At 41.6% G+C, this 25916-nt stretch overlaps 1 protein-coding gene across 10 annotated transcripts in view; it reads right to left on the bottom strand.

Annotated features, from left to right (window-relative positions):
* Foxp1 (forkhead box P1) overlaps nucleotides 1–25916 on the bottom strand; it is a 425908-nt gene that overhangs the window by 55938 nt on the left and 344054 nt on the right. For all 10 annotated transcript variants that reach the window (XM_017796949.2, XM_008828278.3, XM_017796947.2 and 7 more), the window contains one exon: nucleotides 24319–24523. In XM_017796949.2, coding sequence (XP_017652438.1) covers nucleotides 24319–24523 — 205 coding nt within the window. The remainder of the gene's footprint in view (nucleotides 1–24318; nucleotides 24524–25916) is intronic.

The raw sequence follows: 25916 nt of genomic DNA, 5'->3' as shown, positions 1-25916 counted from the left end.
ACACACACACACACACACACACACACACACACACACACACACATACAAACGCACACACACAGGAGGCCTGTATCTTATACTACCAGTGAGATGCTTCTTCATATATTTTATCGATTCACATTCTTAGACCACAGGTACACAAGGGCAGCTTTTTCCTAACTTAGAACATCATCAATCTACCACGAGCAGTTCAGAAAATTTAATCTGAGGAGTATTAATAGCAAACAGACACAAAGAGCATCACTTTACCAAAGAGAATGAGATCCCCCTATTGTTTTTGAATTTTCCTGTTGGAGAGGTAACACAATTTGAAAATACTGACAAGTTATTTTACTCTAACATGGGAAATAAATATGAGAACCAACAGGAAAAGAAAATTTAAAAAGAAATTTGGAAAGGTGATAGAAATGTCTATCTTGTGAGGAAAGAATAGAGCTACAGGCAACAAAGGATGGCAACGGTGAGATTTACAAAGGCCAGTGGTATAAGGAATGAATGCCCGCCCCCTTACCTTCTTGTCTGTGCATGAGTAAAACACGTGATACGAAAACAGAATTAAAAAATAACTGGCACACTTCAGAAATACCAAAACTCTTACATACTGAGGACAGTTTTCTTTTAAAAGCCCATTTTTACTAAGAAGAAAAAAAATCCCTATCCTTAATAGTCATTTTTTTCAGTTGTTTTATTAAAGACTAATTATTTTCCTAGTTTGATAAGAGCATATATTCAATTATATATGGATATGCATGTTTATATTTGTGACTGTGAAAAACTTGGAAAATACTGAAAGTAAATACCCTAAGATACACATAAACATACAACTTTGACAAATTAAGGCATGAAGAATTAGAGCCATCTCTTATACTTAACATAATTTTGTAAGCAAATTCCTCATCAACTAGTCTTCAAAACTTGTACCTAGTGATGGGGAACAGTCCAGCATCTTAGCTGTTTATTCCTCTACTTTGGACACTCAGATTCCCTTCATATTGTGAGTATTGTCAGCTGGGCTAAACACCCTGGTATACACACACACTTAATTTCTACCAAAAGACACATTTGGAGAAATAGAATCAACCAAGTAACAGGGTTAAGATTTAAACTTCACTAGAAAACTGTATCAAGCTGCTCTCGAGGATTGCAGGGAACCTGTCAACTGTATCATTAACCATCCTATATATTTTGTGTAATTCTTCAATTCAGGAGCCTCAGCTGGTTAGGATACAAAGTTACGATCACCAATTTAAGAACTGCTGATGATATTGTAATGCATTTCTTGGGCTTAGTTAAAAATGTTCTCAAACTGGCAACACTATAGGAAATAAACCTGTGTTCACTAGAGGAATTTGTGACTAGAAATACAGCATGCATGATTGACCATGATGCTTGCTATCTTCTACCTGATTTTTTTGGTAATCTTGTGAATAAAAACTACTTTCCCTTAAGAATTCATTTCTACTTCAACTTGGGATGAGTTATTCCAAAGGCTGGACAGATGGCTACTCACTATGGCCTGATATGGAAAGTCTAAAGAAAAACCAACCCCTTGTACACAAGCACACATTTACACATTTGGACCTCTTGGAAACCTGTCTCTTATTTAAAATGCTATTCTCTAGTAAGAAAAGGTCACATGCTCTCACTTTGAGAAGTTTAGACAGTGCTGAGTTGGCTGCTGAAGACCTTCCACCTTCCCCAAACCACCCTAGATATCTGTGTCATCTGTGTTACAACTGTGTCTTTCTTCTGATATATTATTATTTTCGAGAGCAGCAACAAAACCCACATACTATTTATTATCACCTGCTTCTCATAAGTACTGTAACAACTGGGGACATTTAAATAAATGATTGTCTGAACAAAATACCTGGATTTGGATGGAAGAAGAGGTTGACAGTGGTGCCCTGACAATATCTCTGCAAAAATTCTTAAGACACTGACAACTTGTCAGGCATGGTGGTGCACACCTTTAATCCCAGCACTTGGGAGGCAGAGGCAGGAGGATCTTTGTGAGTTCAAGGCCAGTCTGGTCTACATAGTGAGTTCCAGGACAGCTGGGGCTACAGGGAGACCCTGTCTCAAAAAGACCAAAAAAAAAAGACACTGACAACTCAGCTCTGGGAGTAGTAGTAGGAATCGAGGTGGCAGGGAAACTTGAGTTTTTACTGTCACTTTTTTATACTTTTGGGGAGTTTTAATTTTGTCCACTGTGGGAATTTGTTGTGTGTCAACTTCTGCATACGTGTGTAGAGAGTAACAACATCAAGAGCCACACCAGACTTGATTTACAGTCTGCTACTGGCCATGCCACCTTAGTGCAGGCGCACAGCCACTGAGGGTGTGAGTGAGGCTGGCTTCGGGCCTCTGGGTCATTCTGCATACAGCACCACCACAACCCCAGCCGCACCTCTGGACAGGAGCTTTTCTGTTTCATCAAGAGTGTGGAATGAACATTTATATTCTCACCATTTTCTTGGCCAAAAGAGCCAAGAAGGGAAACATAAACTCATCAACTTCAGTTAATTAAGATCTCCAGGTACAGGCTGAAAGAGGGTGAAATGTGGCAGATGAGAGTCGAGTATCTGATGGTCATGGGCAGCCTGGAGATTCATCAAGGAAATAAACTGCTCAGGGGCAAGTCAATGAGATGTGAGGTCATTCTTCAAGGGCTGTGAGAGCCAGCCGTTTTTAGGACATCTAAACATATTTGCCCAAAATGAAACTTGCAAAAATCTTGGATTGATCATTCCTTTTCTTCCTTCCCTCTCCTTCTCCCCACACACAATTGGCCCCAAACTCTCTATGTAGCCAAGAATAATCTTGAATTCCTGATCCTCCTGACTCTACCTCCCTAGTGCTAGGATTACAAGAGTGTACCACACTATGCCAGGCCTCAGGTCAACTGCCAATAAAGTTTTAGTATGTTTTACTACCAACTCTCGGGCTGAATATGCCTATCGGCAGAGCGATCACCCATTCATTCCCACATTCTAAGCTTTTACACCGAGTTCAATAGATGTTAGGTAGATTTATCAATGAACATACGACAAATAAATAGTCTTATATTCAATTTTTGTATGGCTATCAATTAATATTTGCTTTCTTTAATTCTTATAGGTAAAGACCAGGATTATGTAAACTCACAGGAGAAAGCGTCATTAAAGATACTCTGTATTACTTAATTTTATCCAGATCATGTGAAACACAGAGAGGCATTCAAGAAAAGTCAGTTGATGTAAATTTTTCCTGATAATCCTTGCTATGTAAAAACTAGATATAATTTTAACACAAGAACAGTGGTAGCAATTCAGATTTGAAAGAAACAACTTGCCAGGGAAAGTATAATTACGTATAAATATGAAACAATTCCTGACATTACATGACACTTACCAATACCGTTTACATTTGCTATGGCGTGATGCCACCATCCTCAGTGACATTTGTCTGTGCTATTTCTGTTCAATTTACTTTTCCTACACTGAAGAATACCAAGCTGCAGTCTTCACCTTAACACTGACCTCAGTGAAGGCTTTCTTTTTGGTGCTGGGGCTCGAACCCAGGGCCTTCTGCACACTGGGCAAACATGCTACCCCTGAGCTACATCCCCAGGCCTCTTGGAGAAGATAAGATATTCATCATTAGGGACCTCACTTTATATTCCCAAGCTCACTACCTAACCCGTACTTGAAACTAGAATTATTTCCCGCCTGTACTACAAGGGCAACTTTTCAAGCTTGCAGTCAGGCATCATTCAACAACACTCATGCCCTGAGTCCCTCTGGGGAACCAAAGGAAAAAAGGAATTTTTTTTTTTAAGGTTTTATTTCTTTTATGTGTATGTGTACCACATAACGACAATCTAAGAATACCTGTATCATCTCTAAAGAAATGCTGTAAGCAGCAGCCACTCCACACATACTCCCAAGTCCTCAGCTCCTGCCAATAGCTAATCTACTTTCTGGTTCCAGAGATTTGCCCATTTGGATATTTCTTGTAAACAGAACCAGGCAGTCTGTGTTCTCCTGCATGTGGCTTTGTTCGCTTCGCATGCTTTGGAGGGTAACACATCTAATCTGTAGCTTTCTTTCCATGGCTGAATACTATTCCCCTTTACTTACACAGGACGTTTCTTTACTCATTCATTTCTTGATGAACACTGGGGCTGTTTTTGCATTTTGTGGATCCTGTGAAGACTGCCATTATCATTTGTACATATACTTGTTTAGACATGTTTTTAAGTCTTTGGCAATATATTTAGGAATAAAATTACTGGGTTTTAACTTTAGTTTTCTTTATTTATCTATATGTAGTTATACACTTATTTATTTGGTGGGACTTGAACTCCTCATCCTCCTTCTCTGTCTCCTGAGTGTTGGTATTATAGGCATTCCACACCTATCTAGTCATGTGGTAACTTGGTCCAAAGAAGCTACACCATTTTATAGTCTTGCCAGCACTGTTCCAATTTATCTGTCTCTCGTTTCCTCACCTGTGTTTCCCTGATAATTAACAATGTTGGGCCTGTTTTCATTAGCTTACTGGTCCATCTGTGAATCTTTTCTAGGGAAATGCCTACTCAGATTCTTTGTCTTTTTGTTTTGTTCTTGTTTGTCTCCCTGTAGCTCAGGTGGCCTGGAACTCACTATGTAGACTACGCTGGCCTTGATCTCACAGAGATCTGCCTGCCTCTGCCTCCTGTGTGCTGGTATTACAGGTGTGCACCACCACACCCAGGCCCCCTATTTTTAATTTGGCTATTTTGCTATTGAGAATAAATCTATGTATGTTTATTTTTTCCAAATACAAATCTCTCCATCAGTTGTAATTACAAATATTTACACTCATTGTGGGCTGTCTTCTAAGTTCTTGAGTGTGTGCTGTAAAGCATAAAATTGCCTAATTTTGACGTAAGTCCAATCTATATATTTGTGTTACTACCCTGAACTTCTGCTGTAATGTTCAAGAAACTACTGCCTAACACAAAGCAGGGGAGATGCGTTGTTGTGTCTGTCCCTCGGAGTTGAACTGTTAGGTCTCATGTGGTCTGTCAGCCACTCTCACTTTGACCTGTGATATGAGGTAAGGGTCCTACCACAATTTGAGGAAAACACTATTCTATCCCTGTTTGAATAGTCTGGCATCTTTGTTAAAAATCGCTCAAACACAAGGGCAATGTTAGAATTTTTTGCTCTACTTTCTCGAGACCTCCCCCAACCTACTGTTTCGTACAGCTTAATGTTCTCAAAAGATTTAATAAATCATACAACAATTTTCTGAAATAAAATTCAATGGTAAAATAACTTGGGATCTGATGGGTGACAGCAGAGTTAATAATTTTTTTAGCAATAATCAAGCTTTACGGGTTGAATGTCCTGAAGAATGCCGTCTATGGGAAAAATTGACTCCCCAACTCTTGATTTTTCATATGCTGAAAAATCTTTCCAGAATGTTCTGTGGATCCCTTTGACATGGCAGTAGAGCAATTCACATGGGTGGTCAGGGGCTCAGCCAATGTAGGTAGGTAGCTGTGCTAGTAACTTCTCTCCCTCTCTACTTCCTTATTACATAGCTTAAGGTAGCACACAAGAGCTCCTCCCTGTGGTAAACCTCCACGAAACTTCTGCCAAGGACACCAGCTACGTGGCACATCTCGTCACCCACAAACAAACAGGAGTTGGAACTTAATGGACATTGATTAAAGAAATGAACACCCAGTGTGACCTATGCCTTCAAGTAAGGCACAATGTCCTCACTACTACTGTGGAGCAAGAGCTGGATGCTACGTTCTCATCCATTCTCTGCCTGCTGCAAATAGCTAGGACCGACTCCCTTTTCCATCTCCTGTGACTGATTCCTATCCCCAGGGGCCACCTTCTTTGTTGCCACCACTTAGGGCTTCCATTGACTGAGCCAGTCAGCACCCAAGACTTATGGATCCAGGATGCTAATGAAGACCCCTATGCTGAGGTAGTATCCCTATGACTCTTGACTGCTTAAGTCCCTCCATATCTATTACCTTTCCAGGTCTGAGGTTCCACATCCATGTGCCCAAGCTTTTTTCATGTCCACACAGAAACACTATATAAACCACAGAATGCTGTTCATGCATATCCACTCCAAAATCTAACTTTGGACAGTAAGAGTCTACTTACTCCTAGCCAAAGCATTAAATGAGATATCTCAGATTTCCAGAAAGCTGTTCCCTTGATACACAGCTCCAGGACCATCTATTATAGTAATAAAAAGTGTCTGACGCTAAATCATGGTAACAACAATGACAAGTACCACCAGAGGCCACTGCCGTTTTTAAGGCTTCTCGTTTCTTCGCTTCTTCCTTTTCTTTTGAGACAGGGTCTCCCTGTAACCTCAGCTAGACTGGAACTCACTATGTAGACCAGGCTGCCCTCGATCTCACAGAGATCTGCCGCCTCTGCCTCCTGAGTGCTGGGATTAAGGGCATGTGGCACCGCCTGGATTCACTTCATCTTTTAAGGCTCTAACTTACAAGAAAAAGTTCCTTGTGTTTTCTTTCCTTTTTCTCCACTCTTTAGTTCAATTTCCTTGTCTGCTACTTTGCCATGATGCCGCCCATTCAATGATCCCATAGTACCATTAGGCACTTTTTAGATGTGAATATAGGAACTCAAATTTGAGAATATCCTAATGAGTGGTTATATGGAAAAATTCCACTGGACTCCACTTTAAAGCTTCCATTTTCAAAAATCAGTGAAGCGTACAATGTCAACTTGAATCAAATGTGCTCAACCAAATAAAATGATAATAAATCAGATGAGAAGGCCTTAGAACTTGATCACAAATAACCTGACCAAAGGAACAGTGTAGATTTAAAATTGTAAAATGGATGGTTCCTTAAATACCTTGCTCAATTTTCCCATTTTTTATTTTATTCTTGCAGTGTTTTGTTTCTCGTGTGTGTGTGTGTGTGTGTGTGTGTGTGTGTGTGTGTGTATACTTGTGTAGGTGAATGTGTCTTCCTGTCCGCTTGGAGGCCAGAGGAAGATGCTGTGTGTGGCTGTATCACTCTGCCTTATTCTTTTGAAACACTGTCTCACTGAACGTAGCTCTAGGCTGGTGTCCAGAAAGCTCCAAAGTCTCTAGTCTTTGCATCCCACAGTGCTGGGGTTATAAGTACATGCATGGTCATGCCTGGCTTTTTACGTGGGTGTTGGGGATTTGAACTTGGGTCCTCATGCTTATGCAGCAAGCATGCTCTCGCCCACTCAGACATCTCCCCAGGCCTAGGAACATTTTCAAACCATGCTCTGTCTCCTCTAAATTGGCTGCAGGACCTTCCACTGGTCAAGGCCTGTTTCCTGACATTGTACACTACAGCATCAGGAGAGGAAGGTCTTAGACGTGCTTACAGAAAAGCAAATGAGATGTGGGAAGGGAGTACAACCACTCCACTTTCAGATGTTCCCAGCAACTTTGTATGGATGACCTTTCTTTTCAGTTGTCACAGAAAGCCCTTCTAGAAGGAGGCAGTCTTCTTATTTCCCACCAAAGGGTTTGGATAAAAAGGTAGACATCACATTTGCAGCACACAGCCTTCATTTTCACTTTTCACTCACAGCTACATGATTTCTGAAAGCCCGTTTTCCACAAGTAAGGTCACTATGGGTTCTAAAATGCTATTACAAAGAAAGGGGATTTTATTAAAGTTCGCTAGCTGGCGTACCAAGTGAACAAAAATGGAGTCCTCTAAACACTGTAACAAACACACATGCTTCTCTTTCTCTCTCATGCAGGGAATCCCTGACTCTCCTTCCCCAGAACGCTCATCATCTCAATTTTCTGCTGCTTTTCAAATCATGTTTAATTAGAGGATTTCATATTCCCTTGTGATATGATATTCATGAGTAAAACTTGCAACTGGAGTGACTGTGAATTAGTCTATCGAGTGCCCGATTTGTGCTTTTAAACAATGATGGAGATTATTGTTCTTATCTGCTCTCAATATTGTGCCTCGAGATGGGGGACTACCTTAACTAACATTACATCTGAAATACAAGCAGTTAACCGCTTCTCTCCAGGCTGGTTTTGTCGCTTGCTTCAATCGTACACTATCCCTGACAGAAATCCTGATAGACTGCCTTCACTGGTCGCAAGGTATGGCCCACTCTTGGGGGGCTGGGTGGGTCTGAGTGGTACACAAACACCCCTTCCAACTTGTACACTCCTGCTCATACACACTGGAAGAAAACTACGAAGAGCATGTCAGTATAATGACTGCTCAGTATTAATGTTGTACGAAAGCTAGTTAAGTTTGTTTCACACAGTACTAAGTAGCAGTAGTACTAGGTACACACAGGTACTAGGCCCAAAATTGAGCCCAAGAGCAGGAAGACCCAAAGCTGACCAGGCTTACGAGAACTCTACGTAGGGCTCAGAGTGCACAGTCTTGCCTTTCCAAAGCTATCCTTAGAATAGTGCTTCTCAAACTTGGAGGTACAGTTTTGACATGCAGATGGTAGGACCCTAAACTCTAACAAGTTATCTAACAAGTTCCTGGGGTCACTGAAGTTGCTAGGCCATTCAAATGCTTGCATGCTAGGCATCTTGAGAATTCCTTCTTCCACAGCTGACCTCAAAAGGATTGGGCATAAGGAAGTTCTCATGAAGGACAATTTCCATGAACTCTGGTTTGAAAGGCAAGGCAGAGACAGAAAAATGAGCAACGCTGTGGTACTGGGCAGTCTTACCATTTAACAACAGCCTCCTTCAAATGCTGGCTGTGCCCCTGTAACTTAAGTTACATACAAGTCTCCTACTGGGTTTTTTGAGATACATGTAAATATATATATAACACAACAGGAAAGGCCGAAGAAGTTAGTATGGGGAAAGGTCATTTTCTGTTTCTGTTTACCAAATATTAACTTTACACCACAAGGGATCTGTTGAGCCATTTGGCTGCTGAGTAATGTTTGCAAGGTATCACATTGATCAAGAATATTCCAGTATACACAGTTGAATCAACAGACTGGACAGCATCTTAAAACTTCACAGTCCCCAAACTCTAAGTCTGCTTTAGATATCCTCTAAGTCTGGTTTCTATCCTTGAACCTGAAGGTAAAAGGCAGCATATGAAAGAAAAGACTCAAAAATTAGCCTGTGAGGAAGGAAAGTGAGAGTTTTAGATTTTTCTATGAAACCAAGGTATACCTTGCAGGTAGGGTATGAAACCCCTTGGCAAGGTCTTTCTCTCTGCAAAATATTCTGTATCTGCTGTGCATTCACTCAAAGGGGCACTAATGATGGCATGTGGTGCACAGATCAAGACCCACAGACATATTTTAATGTATATTAGAAGAAAATACACCTCTCTAGCATCTCCCACCTCTGACATCACGGATGCCATTTCATAGGATGAGACTCGAATGGTTTAGATTTTTAAAGAGAACACCACAAATAATCATAAACGCAAATATGGCAAACCTCACGACAGAGAGACCTATTCAGATGGCTGAAGTGTCATAAGCAACTGCCTGCCTCCAGGAGATCCATCTGGTACCTAGATTAGTAGGTGGACACTGACCTAGCAGCAAATCTTTGAAGACCCATTTAGACCTCGACTGCACAGAGCAAAGTGTCCAGTGCTCCTAAAAGCAGAGCTAGTTGCTGACATGAAGGTAGGGACATCTCATGTATAGGCTAGCTACGTGTTGACCATCAGAGGCTTCTGTGATGGTAAACACCAGAGACTGGGCGCCATGACCAGCAGTATGCTTGGCAGTTACTTCCATCACCAATCATATCACCAGTGTGCCCTGATCTCCTTCTCAGCTACACTGGGAGAAACTTGCCCTGTGGATTCCCAGTCACAGGGCAGAATGGGGCAGTGCAGAGCAAGGAGGCAGTGGGGAAAATCAGAGCCACAGAATCAAGGCTGGCTGGTGCTTTTGGACAACATAATCACATGCGTAGGGCAGGTGGTGAAACCCAGAATGCGTGTATTTGCACGGTGATGAATGAAGGAATAAATAGAGTTAAAGAGTCAGAAGAGGCAGAGGTCCAGCCTTTGTTCTGGACACCAGCAAGGCCTGCTTGGAGTTTGTAACTAAGAGTTTACCACTGGCAGCATTAAGGCTGGCATCCTGCTAAGAAAACAGAAAGCTTTCCAAGCAGTGGTGTGAGCAACTGTGTCAATACAGACATAGGGGCCACTAATCCAAAAGTTATTAACGCCATTAGGCAGTCATTCGCATTCTGTCCCCACGAGTGTGTTTGCACTGGTGAGTCATAGGGTCACTGTGGAACCCCGGCCATATGTCAGAGAAGCCAACATGTAACACCCAGAACAACAAGTAGTATAACTCAAAGTTCCAATACCACTGCTTCACGTGTCAGTCAACACAAGATTTCCAAGATTTACATCATCCTCTGGAAGCACTAGAACCACGCAGGAGTGGCTGGATGAGGAGGAGAGGACGGGACAGGTGAGCTTAGGACACATTACCACTGGCTCAAAACCATTAGGTTTTTGCGTTGCCTCAGAATCATACAATATTTTACGTTGATTATTTTTTCCCTCTGGAGAACAAGATAGTTCATTAATGTTCGCTGGGTTGGGTTCTCTTCAACAGATTAATTCAATGGGTTTATTAAAACACCCACTTTGTGACAAGCATTATAGATCAGAGTCCCCAAATCTGGATGTATGTAGTTTAAGAGTGACTAAGACACCACTGAAATGTCTATACATATGTAGTAATATAATTTTTAAATGTACGCATATGTACACATTTCTCACCTGCTCAGCCTCTAATATTTTAACACAGCATGCTTGATTAACAAACCATTTAATAAGAGAAAAATGTTAAACATTTTGTACCGAAGGGGTGATGATTCAAGGAGGTGTCCACTATGAATGAACAGGTACTCTTATTCTTAAAAAGCACTACCTGATTCTCCAGCTGGGGACACGGTACTGAGCGACTAGCTGACTGTACTATCCAGGAATATGGAATTTGATCCATTCCTTAAACTCTGTAGGAGCTCAGCTGATGAGTGGAAGGAGGGCAGACTAAAATTTTTAAAAAATGTATAGAGACAAAACCAGAGTACTTACTTATAAATGATGCAAAGGCCAGTGGTACTGAGGACTTTTAAAGTCTTAAAGACCCCTTTATACCAGGCTACAGTCTTGAGGGCTTTTCTCTCTGCATTGAGTCTTGGCAGTGAAACTCAGATTGTCTTAAGCCTCCAGATCTTTTCTCTGTCCCTTCGAACAGTGGAAGGGCAGCAGTTGGGCTGTTCATACATCCCAGAAAGGGAAACACTGCACAAAGATACTAACTGGTTCTCAGAGTTTGGTTGCTGAAGATGCCAATTCTTGGGCCTCACCCTCACTGACTGACTCAGAAACACCATTGGTAGAGCCCGAGAGGCCGCAGCTCAGCCAGCCCTCCAGGTGTTTCTGATGCATGTTAATATAAGGTTGAAATAAACTCTTAGCAAAAACCCACCTGTTCCTCCTTGGTTGGAGTCTCTGAAGGTAAAGACACAGGCCACCCAGGTGCACATATAACACATGAGGCAAAAGGTAGGAGACATTTAACAACTTTTTTTTTAACTGAACAATTTTTTAAATTTATTATGTGTATGCGTGTATTGCCTGCGTGTAGGTAAGTGCACCCGTGTCATGCAATGAATGCCCGCAAAGGACGGAAGAGGGTGTCGGATCCCCTGGAACTGGAGTTACGGACAGTTGTTAGCTGCCATGTGGGTGCTGGGATTCAAACCCAGATCTTCTCCGAGAACAGTCTCTCCAGCCCCTTAACTTAAATTTTTAAAAAAATTTTATATGTATGATTATTTTTACCTGTCTGTGAGTAAGTACACCGTGTGTGCAATGCTCATGGAGGCCAGAAGGGCACTGGATCACCTGGATCTAACAGATGGTTGTTAGCCACCATATGGGTGCTGGGATCCAAACCTGGGTCCTCTGCAAGAGCAGCTGGTGTTCCTAACCACCGAGCCATCTCTCCAGCCCCCATTTTGCAACTCTTAATGGGTTCTTGACCTCTGCTATCTTTCACGGTCCACTTTCTTCCCAACATCTCATCCAATCTCTGAAATGGAATTCAACACCTACTACGTGCCAGGCTGGTGGTGATGGGTGACATTAGGAGAGCTGAAATGTCTCCTTCGTGGGGCCCACAGCATTTAAAAACCTCACAGGAGGCACATGTGTGGAGGAATAAATGCACTCTGATACCCTGCTAGCATTCAGTTTTATTTTTAGCAAACCATATACTGTGTCACATTTAGCTACTGTTACTGCAACTACTACGCTGGGCTGCAAGTGTCTGTCTCCATGTTGTCCTTCTGTTTAAACTCTGAGCTCCTGAAAGAGAAAACCTACATCATGGTCATCTTTTAATCCCTAGAAACTCTAACTAGTATACAATAAACATGCTTTAAATTTATTTATAAATATACTTAACAGTAATAATGATAGTGAGTGTTCACAGAGAAAAATACTGCATGCCAGCAACTAAAACACTTATTAACTCATTTATCTTCCTGCTTTGACCTATGTGGCAAGTCCTGGTATCATTCTCATTTCAGAGATGAAATTCTGAATGAGGAAAACTGAGGCACATCAAGAGGAACTGACTTGTTATTACGCTGTTCTGACTTGGTGTCCGCACTCCAAGGTGACCACACTCAGAGACCTTGACCCTAAGCAAGACAGGTGCCATGGTGCAATGAAATGTTCTGCCTTTGCCTCTGCCTCAGGACCTTCACTTCTGCTATGCTCTTATCCTGGAGAGCTATTCCTTGACCTGTTCAAAGGTCATCCATAGGCTCTGCCTTGCCAATTTATCTAGTTAGTAACTTGTAAGCCCACACAGTAACGGCCCCTTCCTGTCTGTCTTCCCCTCCAATTCAACCGTTTTTTCATTATACAATTGTGTATTTATTGTATTTCTCTTCTACTACAACATCAGCTCCATAAGGAGAGACTCTGTGGCATTCACAGCTGTAACACCTGGATCCTGGGACACCTGGCACATGGCTGATACTCAGCATGTTTGGTTGAGCAGACACATGTTAGTACTGTCCCCTGACTTCTGTCCCACTTAGAACCACGTTTTCTGTTGAACTCTGGACAACTTTCTATTTGCCCTTGTTAAGTTTCTTTTTATTTCTGTCTTTACCATCCTCTAATTTATTCAAACGCCACTGGATTATTCCAGCTCTTGGTGTCAATTTTTTTCTAATTAAAGTAAACTGCCATTTATTTCTCACACTGATCTTTAACACGAGACATCTCGTTCTTGTCGTAGCTATGACTCATATGGAGAAATGTGAGTTGAATATAGGGGCTCAAATGTACCATAATGTTCCCAGCAATGTTTCGGATACCAAAGGAGATGGAACAGAGACATCAGTCCTGTTCCTACATACATGGTCATAATTCAATGGGCATGAGCCTTCCTGGTATATAGTAAGCTGGAATTGTACAAAATAATTCAGTCGACCTCTCTGAAAAGCACATACTGCATACATCACTTCCCCAAACACTTTAGGGTTCTTTCTCTTTCTGCCATCCCAGATCCCCAAGCTAGGAAAGAAAAGAGAAAAGAGTAGGAAAACCGAGATCCGCCTGCCCTGAGACTGCCTTCCTTGAAGACTATAAAAGGCATGCAAGTTGAAGGTCATGAAAGTGTGTCTGTTTGTTTAGGGAAGTCTGGCAGGTAGTGTACACATCATTGGCTACAGTTGCCATGGGGTCTGTTTACCAAACAAGAACACAAATAGTTACACAAAAGCAGAACAAGATGTGGGGCCAGTATCTAAATGGAGAAGGTTTTCCCTTCTGGTAAAAATTCCCAGGGGCCTTTAAAAACATCCCTACTTTCTGCCTCAGTCCCTGGAGTGTGTCCCCCAACCCCCTGCAGCTCTCCCTCCTCCAGGGAAGGTTTAACTAAGGCTGGTGTCTCTCCCTCCCCGCAACTTTCCCGTTTTCATTTTAAAAACCAAAAATGATCATTAGTCCAACGATCCAAGCTGGACAAATACACACACACACACACACACACACACACACACACACACACACATTTAAAAAAGAAAGGAAAAAGGAGAGAAAGAAACAAAGAAAACATGAAAAACCTCAATTTCTGGAAGAATTTCATTACAGATATGCAGTGCTTAAGCTTAGCTCAGCTTGGACAGGCACTTAGAAATATCTGTGTGCATGCTTTTAACTTTCTATCCACCAAAGGTGTTTCATGCACCAGAATGATACCTGCTCAGTTAACCGCACGGTCCTAAAACTGAATAGGGAAACCAGTATGTGTATCTTTTAAGACTTGAGAGTGTGGGCATGTGTTACTGTGTGTGGCATGTGCACTTGCTGATTGCAATTAAACAGGCCGTACCAGGGAGGCAGCCATGAACGGAAGCTGACTCTTCACACTACATTGACCACGGTCCCCACCCGGCACAGCCCCGGTGCCTTTCTGTGAATGGGACAGATTGCCATATGGATGAAGACACTGAACAAGCTGTACAACTCTTGGTGACATGTGCCCGGGGGATTGTCCCATATTAACGCCACCTGGGCTGTGGCAATTGTATTCTGTCTGTGCAGTGGCACTGAGGAGCCCAGAGGATGTTATTTTTGAGTACACACAAAAGGGAAAATTACAGTTAAGAGAATTCTCTGGCTAGCGGATGTGCTGCTCAGTTCCCGAAGTAGTTTCCCAAAGGAGCGGTTATCTTCTGTATTCACACAGGCAGAAGTGACAGGCTGGAACACATATTAACAATTTCCCTTTGTGAGCTCCCGCTATTGTTTTAATGAGGAGACTATACTCTATAATATACTTGGGCCTTGACTGATCACAAAAGGGGGTAGAATAAAGAACTTCAGGCATGCTGTACACATGTAATGCACTTGTGTGAATTACCCCAGTGAGCTAGCCCACAGAGGGGTAACTCCTCTGCAAAGGCCTACAGAGTCAGGCTTCTGGGAAAGATGGATGTGAAACAAACACTGCAAAAAAAGAATGGGGCAGGGGGGAGTGCAGCACAGAAAAGCATCTTTGTAAATCATGAAAAAAAGAGCATGCGGCTTTCAGTTCCTCTCTAGTACCAGTCCCTCTGAATCTGGCCCAATTACTGACTTAAGGAACATGGAGTCTTGTCACTGATAGAAGAAGAGAATTGACACCTGGTCTTTTCCAAGCCACGTGGTCTTTTGGATACTCTTGGCTTCCCTTTCTCCTGCTAGATGGTTCTAATGTCCACTGAGAAAATATTTCTACTCATCTTCCAAATGGAAAAGGTATGTGGTTCAGCAAGAACCATTTATAGGTTAAAAGGATAAAAACCCAGTACCAGTACCAGGACAGATGGTTAGAGGTTCCCAAAGGCCAGTTCTCACTCTTCTATGGACAGGTGCTTTCTTCACACCCTTGGTGTTTCATAAGTATCAGAATGTAAATGCAAGTTTGGAGTGAAAGGTGCACAGGCCCTTCCACCTACAAACACCCACATGATGGGACGGTGCCAACACAGGGCATATTATCGGGTGATAAACCTGCATCACCAACGGTTGTGCATTAAGAGAAAGTGTCTACAAGATCAAAGATTATGGGAATGCAAATACTTCTTGGGGATGGGAAATATGGCACATTAAACAAGGATCATCCTGTGGCAGAGATTCATATTATCCAACATGCAAAGGGGAAAATTAAAAATCAACGAAATTTAAGAGAAACTTATAAAATGAACATAACTCTTTATGCCAATGATGTCATTTTATTGGAAAGCATTTGTCATTTAAACACAATAAACAAGACAAGATTTATAGAGTCTAATGATCCTACGTTATGGTAAAAGGCACTTTATTGGGGCAGCATGCAACAGCTGTTAGAGAATGATGGCTGGGTTTCTTCCTTCTTTCAATCACCCCACAGAGTGAACAGTCAAGATAATCCATAAACCTTTCCCTTATGGCATTCTAACATTTGAAAGTTTTTCTCACTGTGCCCTCCCTGCACGTATGAATGGCAGAAGGTGATGAGGCACCATGCCTCACTGCCCTGAATCCTTCCTCCTCTTTCTAAGGAGAACCAGAAGGTTCAGTTACAAGCACTAAGGCAAGCAAATAAATCCCAGCTTTTCAGGGCACGATGGCTGTCAAACACACAGCAGAATGCTTGGGATCCAAAATGTTTCTGAGTCCCAGGGTGCTCCTCTCTGACATAAGCAAAGATGCTTCTGCCACAAGCAGGTTATTTCCCCTATAGGTAGATATTGCATTGGGCATGAGACTGAGAGCCCACTTTGGGGCAAAATGACTACTACTCAGCCGTCATCTTGAGCCTCTGAGTTATTCACGACCACTTCTTTCTCCTGTCCCTCACCCCCAACAAGACAGAGTGTCTCTCAAGCTCTGCTTTTCCAGCCCTTTCATTCCGCTGTTTACAAGCATGACAGGGAAGGAGGAGAGAGAATGGGCAACAGGGAATTTCTTTCAAATTCTAGTTCTACAGACAGACAAGTCTGGACACAGAGGCTAACCACTGGGGGTGATAGCCTCTTGCTCTTGATCCCCAAGCTTGGCCCACTGGACATGCTAATCAAAGGTCTGACTTGGAGCTGGAGAGTTGTGAACCTGTGAGCTAAATATTTGAGGATGAAGAAGACCTAGAGTCTGGTCTAGTCCTCCATATCAGTAACTATTGGTGTTATTTCTCTAAGTTATAACCTTTGGGGGCCACAGATGTACAATCTGTACAAAGCAGACAGTGACCCATAAATAACCGTGAGGATTAAATGGGAAAAATATGTTTCAAGCCCTATACCAAAGCTGCTGGGCCTTGTGTCTCAGATAAAGGAACAGTTACATAGATGCTACCATCACGAGCCTTGTTCTAATTTCCCAAAGAACAAAAAAAAAACAACAACAAAATCCCACAAGAGGTTAGTTTATGCTACTTGCCTCTGATCACACAGTCAAGACATGAACCTTAAGTCAAGGTCTCAAGGTAACTTCTGAGGACAGGGAGTGGGCAGGGCTGGGCCTTCTAATGCCATTTGTCTGTTAGCCTACTGAAGAGTGGCAAGCCTCTAGTTTTGTGGACACGTCTGGGATGTTAGTCACTTGTAGGAAATAAAATGATTTTGACAACCACCATGAAACTGCTGCCTACTTTGCTTCTCACATTTGAATGGGCAGCTCGGCTGCTGGGACCTTGTGAAGGTGCAGATTCCAGCTCAATAGGCCTGAGAGTCAAGACTCTTAAGGTTCTAACAAGATTCCACATCAGGACAAAACTACCAGTCAGCAGTCTTTGAATAGCAAGAGCCTAGGGTTTGTGTGACAAATGCCCCGTCATATACCAAGGGAAACCAAGTCTTACTGAGAAAGGCCAGGAAGGATGACCACTTAACAAATACCTACTATATCCTGAATCCCGAGCACTGAGAAAACAAATAGAACTCCCAAAGTATCTTTGGGCATTTGAGAAACAGCCTAATGGTTTAAGTTTTTGCTAATAAGTAGCCAGATAGTAAATATTCTTTGTTTTGGTGGGCCACAAGATTTAGGCTGTAAATACTGAAGTTTACAATTGTAGTAAAAAATGTGTACACTCCATATGGAAAAATGCAAATGAGCATAACTATGTCACATTAAAACTATTCACAAAATTAATTGGGGGTCGAATTTGGCAGATAGGTCATGCTGTGGACCTTTGTTATGCAGTGCTTAAATGCGTAACTCACACCGGCAGGTTGTAGGAACAACAACTATAAAAACAATACAGGGGGGCTGGAGAGATGGCTCAGTGGTTAAGAACACTGACTGTTCTTGCAGAAGACCCAGGTTCGAATCCCAGTACCCACATGGCAGCTAACAACTGTCCTTAACTCCAGTCCCAGGGGATCCGACAGCCTCTTCTGACCTCCGCGGGCATTGCACGACATGGGTGCACTTACCTACATGCAGGTAATACACATATACACGTAAAAAAAAAATAATAAAGTATTTAACAAAATATTGGACAATTTGATCACATATTCTCAGAAATGCTCTCAAAGAAAGAAAGATGAGGATTAGGGAGTTTGCTCAGAGCTTTAAATAAAAAGAAATATAAAACAAATTCTTTGATTTTTCTAGAAACAAAACTTTTTAGTGAGAAAGAATTAATTACAAGAATGGAAACTTCAATTTGCTGCCTAAATGTTTGATTCAACAGACCCTAAATGTCAGTGTGAGAATACGCAAAGGTTAAAGGTTTGTATGTCTGGAACAGTTCTGAAAGCAAACTTCTACAATGTTAGCAATTAAGTCAAGAGCACCAATATTTCTTCATCAACACAGAATTTAGTTTCCTTTTTTTTTTTTTAAGGAAGAAAACCAAAACATCAGGCATGTCCACATTCCCAAAGCTTCTTGCTGTTCAAAAGTATCAGGGACCACAAGTACAAATGTTATTGTGATAGTTAAATACACAGCAATATGTCACAAGGCCACAAATCAAAAACAGAGGCATGGTATATCAGCTGAAATCATCCAAAAGCACACCAGCCAAGCAAAAACCTTCAGGGGTTATTTGAAGGCCGCTGCCAACTGTGCAGTGCAGAAAATAGAAGCAACTGAAATACACAAGGTTCTGGCAATAAACGAGAATGAAGATGTCGAGAGGAATACCATGCTGGACTAAGGGCAGGTTAGACCTCACAGTGAAGAGGTTCAGTGTGGGTCACCTGTATGTGAGTACATGATGGCTTCAAAGCAAGCAACCACAGACTTTGCAGACTTGAAAGAAACCTCTTGAACCAAATGCTTAAGCAAGTCTTGGAAGAAACATTTAGCAGAGCCATGAATCAGAGCAATACTTGTTATAAAACATCTACTAATGGTTGGACTGAAAGCAAAAAGCTGAGAAGACTCAGGGGGGAAAGGGGGACTGGGAGAACATTTCTAATTTGGACTAAAGAAGGCAGCTGAAATCGAGAAAAAGGCCATATGATGTGTTCGGTGAGGAAACATGAGATTTAGAAGGCAGGACACAAAGCAAGGGGGATGCTCATAAAGGACACCGGCTCGCCTGCCTCTGCCTGTGTGCATTTCCAGCGGGGCATTCGTTCTTCTATTCTCGTGCATTACTTCAGACCATACGTGATTTATATCTTATGACTCTTGTGTCCCTTCATAACGGATAAAAGATCTAGTAGCTATTTTATCTGTCAAAAAAGAGAAAACTCTTTATTTTCCTTTCAATATGGTAATCTGAATACAATAGTTAAATCAGTGTTTTGTTAATTGCAGTGAAATTTAAATTTTCCTTTAGGGACACTGGTTTTTTATTTAATGTAATTAACTAGTCACTTCTATGATGAATGGGAAAAATTTGAAAGTCAGGTCTGAATATGGATCTTGGCTATGACACTCTCCAGTCCTTTAACTGCAGATCAGTCCTTTAATTTCCATCTGTCAAATGGGTGTAACAGTCCGGACCACATCTCAGGTAGTCCTGTGGATAAAATGAGACATCACTCCATGGGCAAGAGTCTAGTAGCAAATTGGTAGCAAGAAGGAGCTGATTTAATGTGCTTCCCTAGTGCACCATAATATAATGTGATATTTAGAATTTTAATTCAGGCAATTACTTAAGTAGTAATTGCTATTTGTATTTACATAGCTGCTTTGATCCAAGAAGCTCAAAGGGCTTCCTAAATTTAGCATTTTAATAAATGTTTCATTTGCATTCTGTTGATTCTGTTTATCCACACCAAAACTTGGAATTTTCTGAAAGGAGGCAGTCAGACAAATGACAAGTGCAAGACAAGGTCTATGTCTGCAGGAATCCCAGGCCTTCCTCTGCCTGATTACTAAGAAGTTATGACTCCAGGCTCCCATAGAGTAATGCAGGAGCAAGGAGGATTGAACACACCTGCTTCCCGCAGTGGCTCTCCTTTAGCTTGGGTCTGCTGAACTTTATCCCTCCTTCTCTGAGGCACTGACAACAGAGGTATGTTTATTGCACCAATGGCTTTCTATATAATCAGCACGATAAACATTATTAAATTGTTGGGAGAGACTCAAAGCAGGAAGTGAGGCACCAGCACTGAATTCTAACGATGCTAACCGTCCGTGATTGTGCGGGGACAGGATCTTAACAAGCCTTGATCTGAGCATTGGCATCCGCCTCACAAATCACATGGGCCACTCATTCCAGCACACTGCTGAATACTGATCGATGTCTCTAACCTGCACAACAGGGAAGTGGGTTTCTCCCGGCAATCTTTACCAAAGTGTGTTTCTTCCCTTTCTCTACACTCAAGGGTGTACCCTGAATGATTTAATTATAATTTTCCTTGTATAAGACAAATTAAAGGGGAGAGTAGGAGTATCGTGCCAAGCACATTATTTATCTCCCTAACAGATTGCAGCTCACCAAACCCCAGAGCAGCCGCAGCGGCGGCTGCTCACAGAGACTGCAAAATGCATGGAGTGTGGGGAAGACGGAGGCTTCCACATGCGTGAAAACATGCAAGCCGGGTGAGAGCTTTACACATCCTACTACTTTAAAAGCAGAAAACCTCTTTTTTTTCAGCTAATTTTCACATACAACACTCCTAGATCTTTTCAAGAAAAAGCCCCCCTAAAACTGGCAACTGGAGTCTGCGAGGCTAGATTACTGTTCGCGGCAACAAAACCTCTTGCTTGCTCCGTTATCGCTCTACAGGATGGAGGGAAAAGAATATTACTTGGGAATCAAGGGACTTCATAAGGACACATATTTCACAAATACACTGGAGAGTAAGGGATAAAATGTTTTCCAGGCAGTAAGAACAACTCTTGAGATCCCTGACAGCTCGGTGCACAAGTGAGAACATACTTTGGTAGTGACAACTTTCTCTCTCTCTCTCTCTCTCTCTCTCTCTCTCTCTCTCTCTCCTTTTCTCCTTCCCTTCTATAACCATTTTCTACTATGTAAAGTGGATAATACATATGGAATAATAAAATATAAATAAAAGGGACTGAGGCTCAGTGGTTTACCAACTACTTACTTAGCATACAAAAGGTGCTGGGTTTGGCCAATAAATAAACGAATAAATAAATGAAATTCACACTGATAAGGTAATGACACGTTAATATTCATTTTAAGTATTTGTGTCTATACAAAACTAGCTAACTGATTATTGATTTTGGAATGATCAAAAACGCTGTTGAGCTGTCTTTAACCTAAGGTGGTTTGCCTCACTGGCTGGATGTAGTCAGTTTAAAACGTGACCCAGGGTGGGGATTTTATCTGAGTGGCAGAGCATGTGAGTAACATGTACAAGGCCTTGGGTTCACCAAAAATAAAACACAGTGGCCTCCCTAAAACCTTGTTTTAATCTAGCCACCACTGGCAGCCTATCAGATTGTTATAACCTGGGAGAATCAAGAAAATAACTGACATCACATAATTTCATAGTTGCTTCCTCACTGCGTGTTTATAGCAAAGGCTCAGGCAGTTTTCACATCTAGATTCGGGCTTGTGGAATTCTGAATTCTCTTCTGATCCATAGTCTAATTTTAGCATGAAGATTAAATGCAACATTGGTGCAGAAAAATAAGGACCATAAAAAACAAAATCAAACAAACTTAGTCTCCTGGAATTAGACTGTCTCTTAGATCCATTTACTTTCAAATGTGTCTTAAGACATGAAAGGGCCCATTCTTTCTGGCTTGCTTCCTTGCTAATCTATCACCTGACTGTAGATATATAAGCTTTTAGGATGAAACTGAGTAGAACGCATCTAAACAAGGAGAGTTTTCTGTGTCACAGGAAGTCTGTGCAGGCTCCACAGAGGCCGACAAGATTGCAACAAATACCTTAAGTGCATCAGTCGGCATTTTTCAGCGTATGGCCTCCTGTTCTGCCTATGGATACAGATGTAATTCAATCACTCTGCAGAAAATGGACGGCATCCACCTCAGGATGGGGAAGGTGAGCTCCACAAAGGACAAAGCCTAGAACCTTTCCTTTAAAGCCACCTAAAGCTTGCTACTTTGAAATTTTTTTAAAAAGAGTAATAAAGACATTATAAGAGATTCCAAAGCCGAAGCAGAGGTGGCTTCCAGGCATATGCATCCCTCTCTACTGGAAACCACAGCTGTATCTGCCCCAGTGGCTACAAATGATTCTTCCTGTCCACCATTCTGTTCCTCCATCCTTTCTAGACCAGTAAGTTTAAAGCATCTTTTACTTCTTTCACGTCTCCCAGAGATACTCCAAAGAAACCTTAAAGGAGGGTTAAGATTTTGGTTAAAGCATACACATTATCTTCACCTCTGAAAATCTTTGTTGGTTTTTACGTTTGAAGTTGATACACACACACACACACACACACACACACACACACACACACACACACGAGGGATAGATTCTAAGATGTGATGTTAGGCAACACCCTACAGTGATACCTATGCAGACCTAGATGATACAGGACTACACATCTATGTGTGTCTGAGAGTGTCTGTGGTGTCCTCCATCCCACTGCACCTGGAGCCCTAATGGCCAAAACAACACAAAATAAACCAAGCCCAAGAAAAAATGGTGCAACCACGGCATGAGGTGAACATGTGATGTGCGAGGCTGTTGTTGACCTCACAGGACGTAATATTTACATTGTGATGTATGGATAGAATAGGTGTGCACTCTAAAGTAATGATTACACAGTGCAGTATAGTAAGCATATGAACTGGCCACAGGGTTTATTATCATTGTCAAGTGTTATGTACTGTACATAATTGTATGTGCTACATTTTATGCAACCAGCAGCACAGTGGGTTTATTTATAGGAGCTTTGCTACAAGCATGTAGGCGATGCCTAGTGCTACGAGCTTACAAAGATTGTGCTATCACTAGGTCAGGGGAATTGTCCAGCTCCATGCTATATGACCACCATTTTTTAAAGATTTCTTTTAGTTTTTAAATTATGTGTCTGTGTGTGGGGGTATGTACACATGAGTGCACCTGCCCGTGGAGGCCAGATGTTGGATTCATCTGAGCTAGAGTTACAAGCAGATGGGAACTGCCTTGGGTCCTTTACAAGAGCACTTAGGCCATCTTAACCACTGGGCCAGCTCTCTAACACCCAGGATCACTGATATATAGGTGGTCATACACCAAAATGTCACTATTTGATTATGCAGAACTGAACCCTACATATGTATTTTTTTTTGACAATGTCTTTCCAGTATAAAGACACAGAGCGAGTTAAACCACAGGGCTTAGTGCTCAGGATTTTGGCAATTGTGTGAAATGATATTGTAACTGCTCAGCTGAAATATATAATTAAACTTTTTCACTGAGTAATTTGTACTTAAAAACTAACTTCAGAATTTGTTTTTGCCTGATGGAAATGGAATTTTGCTACGAGAAACTACTTAAAGCTGCTTTTCTTCTGTCTGGAAGCACTACATATGAAATAAATAGGAAACAGTCTAAAAATAGAGAACAGAAAAAAGTTGTCGATTTGCGGAGTATCATCTCTCCCACTTCTGAAATGCATTTCAAGGGTGGTACCACTGCTTCTGGGTGCTAAGATACAATAGCATGAATGAGCAATTTTATTTCTTTAAGACTCCAAGCTAACACAAAGGATTCAGAATCTTTAAAACCATCATAGCTCTAACTAGAATTCATCAAAAGCTTTAACTTACAAACAGGAACACAGCAGCTAAGACAGCACTAATGCATACATCATCAGGAAAGGTGTGCTGCAGACACTCAGACACGTCTATGCAACATACCCTTCCAACTCCCGTACTTTAAACTTTCCTTAGGGTCTAGACTGAAATGGCCACATGCTTTGGAAACTCACCATGAAGAACATGGGTTCCCTGCTTTCAAGGGGGGTGGGCAGTGTAGACTGTCAAACCAAGATTCAAAATCATCCACAGCAGACACCACTGATCCCTGAGAAAATGCTCACAGCCAAGTCATTCAGCTTGTATGGAGTGAGTGCTTGGCAGAGTACAAAGTTGGCCTGGAAGCCTTGAGAGCCAACCCTTCCAATGTGGAACTCCAAGACTTCTGCCAGGGCTCCTAAGCTGAGCACAGATCTACAAAAGTGCTAATTCCATGTTGAAAAGGTGAAAATAATTAGATGCTTCACACCCAAACCATACTGAATACATTCTTAAGTAATTATATGCATATCCATGTCCCAAGAATTGAATTAGGGATCATGGAGATAAGGCCAGGGGAGGCCACCTGCCCCACCCAGGTGAAAGACAGGCGCTGCAGGTAGGGCTGGGGTGCTCCTTCCTACCTTTCCCTTTTGGGAGTGTGGACTGAGAGCTGTCCATTGGTAGAGGCATGCGGGTTCATGATTAAGGAGTTCTTGGAAGGGGCCGAGGACGAGACGCACGTGGTGGTCAGGTCCAGACTGCTGTGACTGTTGCCTGTGGTTTCCTCAGCAGTGTGAGCACTTGTCACTTCTTTCCAGAGCTGCTGCAGTTCTGTTGGAATCATGCCTGAAACAAACAAATTGGATAATTAAATCAATTAACAGCTAATTCCATCCTCTTCAAACAGTAATTAAATCAAAGAGTCAGTAAACAAAGCCTAGTGTTAGGGGGGCTTTTTGGTGTGCCTACTTTCTTTTTTCCCCCCTCCCAACTAAGGCAAATACAGTAGTAATAAGTGTGTTTTCCCACTGAGCAGCTAGTTGAAGTACCCTCTTCACAGAAAACAGACACCCGAGAAAAGGATTCAAAAAACAGTCATTTCCCAACAGTATGCCTTACTACAACACCCTGAAGGAAAGTAGAGGCACATAAGTTATTTCTAGGCACAAAAAAAGGGCGCAAAATAAATTTGTTGAACTAAATTCTTTTGACAACATGAACCACGAAATGAATAATTTTTGTGCTTAAGTCTTAAATGATGACAAATAGCTTTGTTATTAAATACAGTTTTTATTAATCACTTTTAGACATAAATTATGAATTCATACCGTCTTCCTGAAATGCTTTTCAACTTTTAACAGTCAAATTGATTATACTATGATTATTTCATTAACACACCTATCTTCCTCATTAATTTTGGTTTCTAGTACCACATGCTTAATTGATGGATGTGTCTACTGAAAAACTGTATAACTTTTTATACAAGTAACACTGTTATTACTGTCATTTCTGCGATCGATGCTAATGAGCCATTGCAGAATAAAAGTGAAAACGTAAAAATAAGCTTGGAGGAATAAAGTTCTTGTTTTTTGAATGGGGTCAAAATGGAGAGGGGTCCTCCAAAAATAAGTGTTCACCTTTATCTTCTTTAAGATGAGAAACAATCAGCATGTTAGTCTTACCACTGTGGACCTCTGCTTCTCCATCCTATCAGCAAATGTCTACAGCCTGGACTTTCCAATTTCTGGCTCAATACATATTCTAGGATGCACATGGACAGAAAAGAGAGAGGGCCTGGACCCCACCTAGAAACAGCAGCTGCAGCATCAGAAGCTGCTGCTTCCTTTGAAAGACGAACGAAGAACCAACCATACACCCTGTACAGCATAACGCAATTCTGCCTCTGAACCGCATGTCTAGACTGCAGGTCATTGTTTCAATCAATTGGAAAACAGCTCTCCTAGAAAGCCCGCCATTTTCTGGGTTCATAGCAGTAACCGAAACAGGCATGTTTCGTGCCAAACCAAAAAGTACTGGACTGGAAAAAAAAAAAAAAAAAAAAAAAAAAGCAAGCTGTGCACATTATATCCATTTGAAACACATAATAAAAAAATGCCAAGGTCTAAATTTAATTTATTTTTGTCATTTAGAATACAATGGATAGATAATCATCTCAACGTGATCAGCCAAACATCTTTACTTTGCTAAACTGTTAAAGATTTTAATTATGCTAGCATTG

This window comes from Nannospalax galili, unplaced genomic scaffold (assembly GCF_000622305.1).
Source record: "Nannospalax galili isolate Female #2095 unplaced genomic scaffold, S.galili_v1.0 scaffold1013, whole genome shotgun sequence".
NCBI lineage: Eukaryota > Metazoa > Chordata > Mammalia > Rodentia > Spalacidae > Nannospalax > Nannospalax galili.
This window is presented reverse-complemented; position numbering and strand designations above follow the sequence as displayed.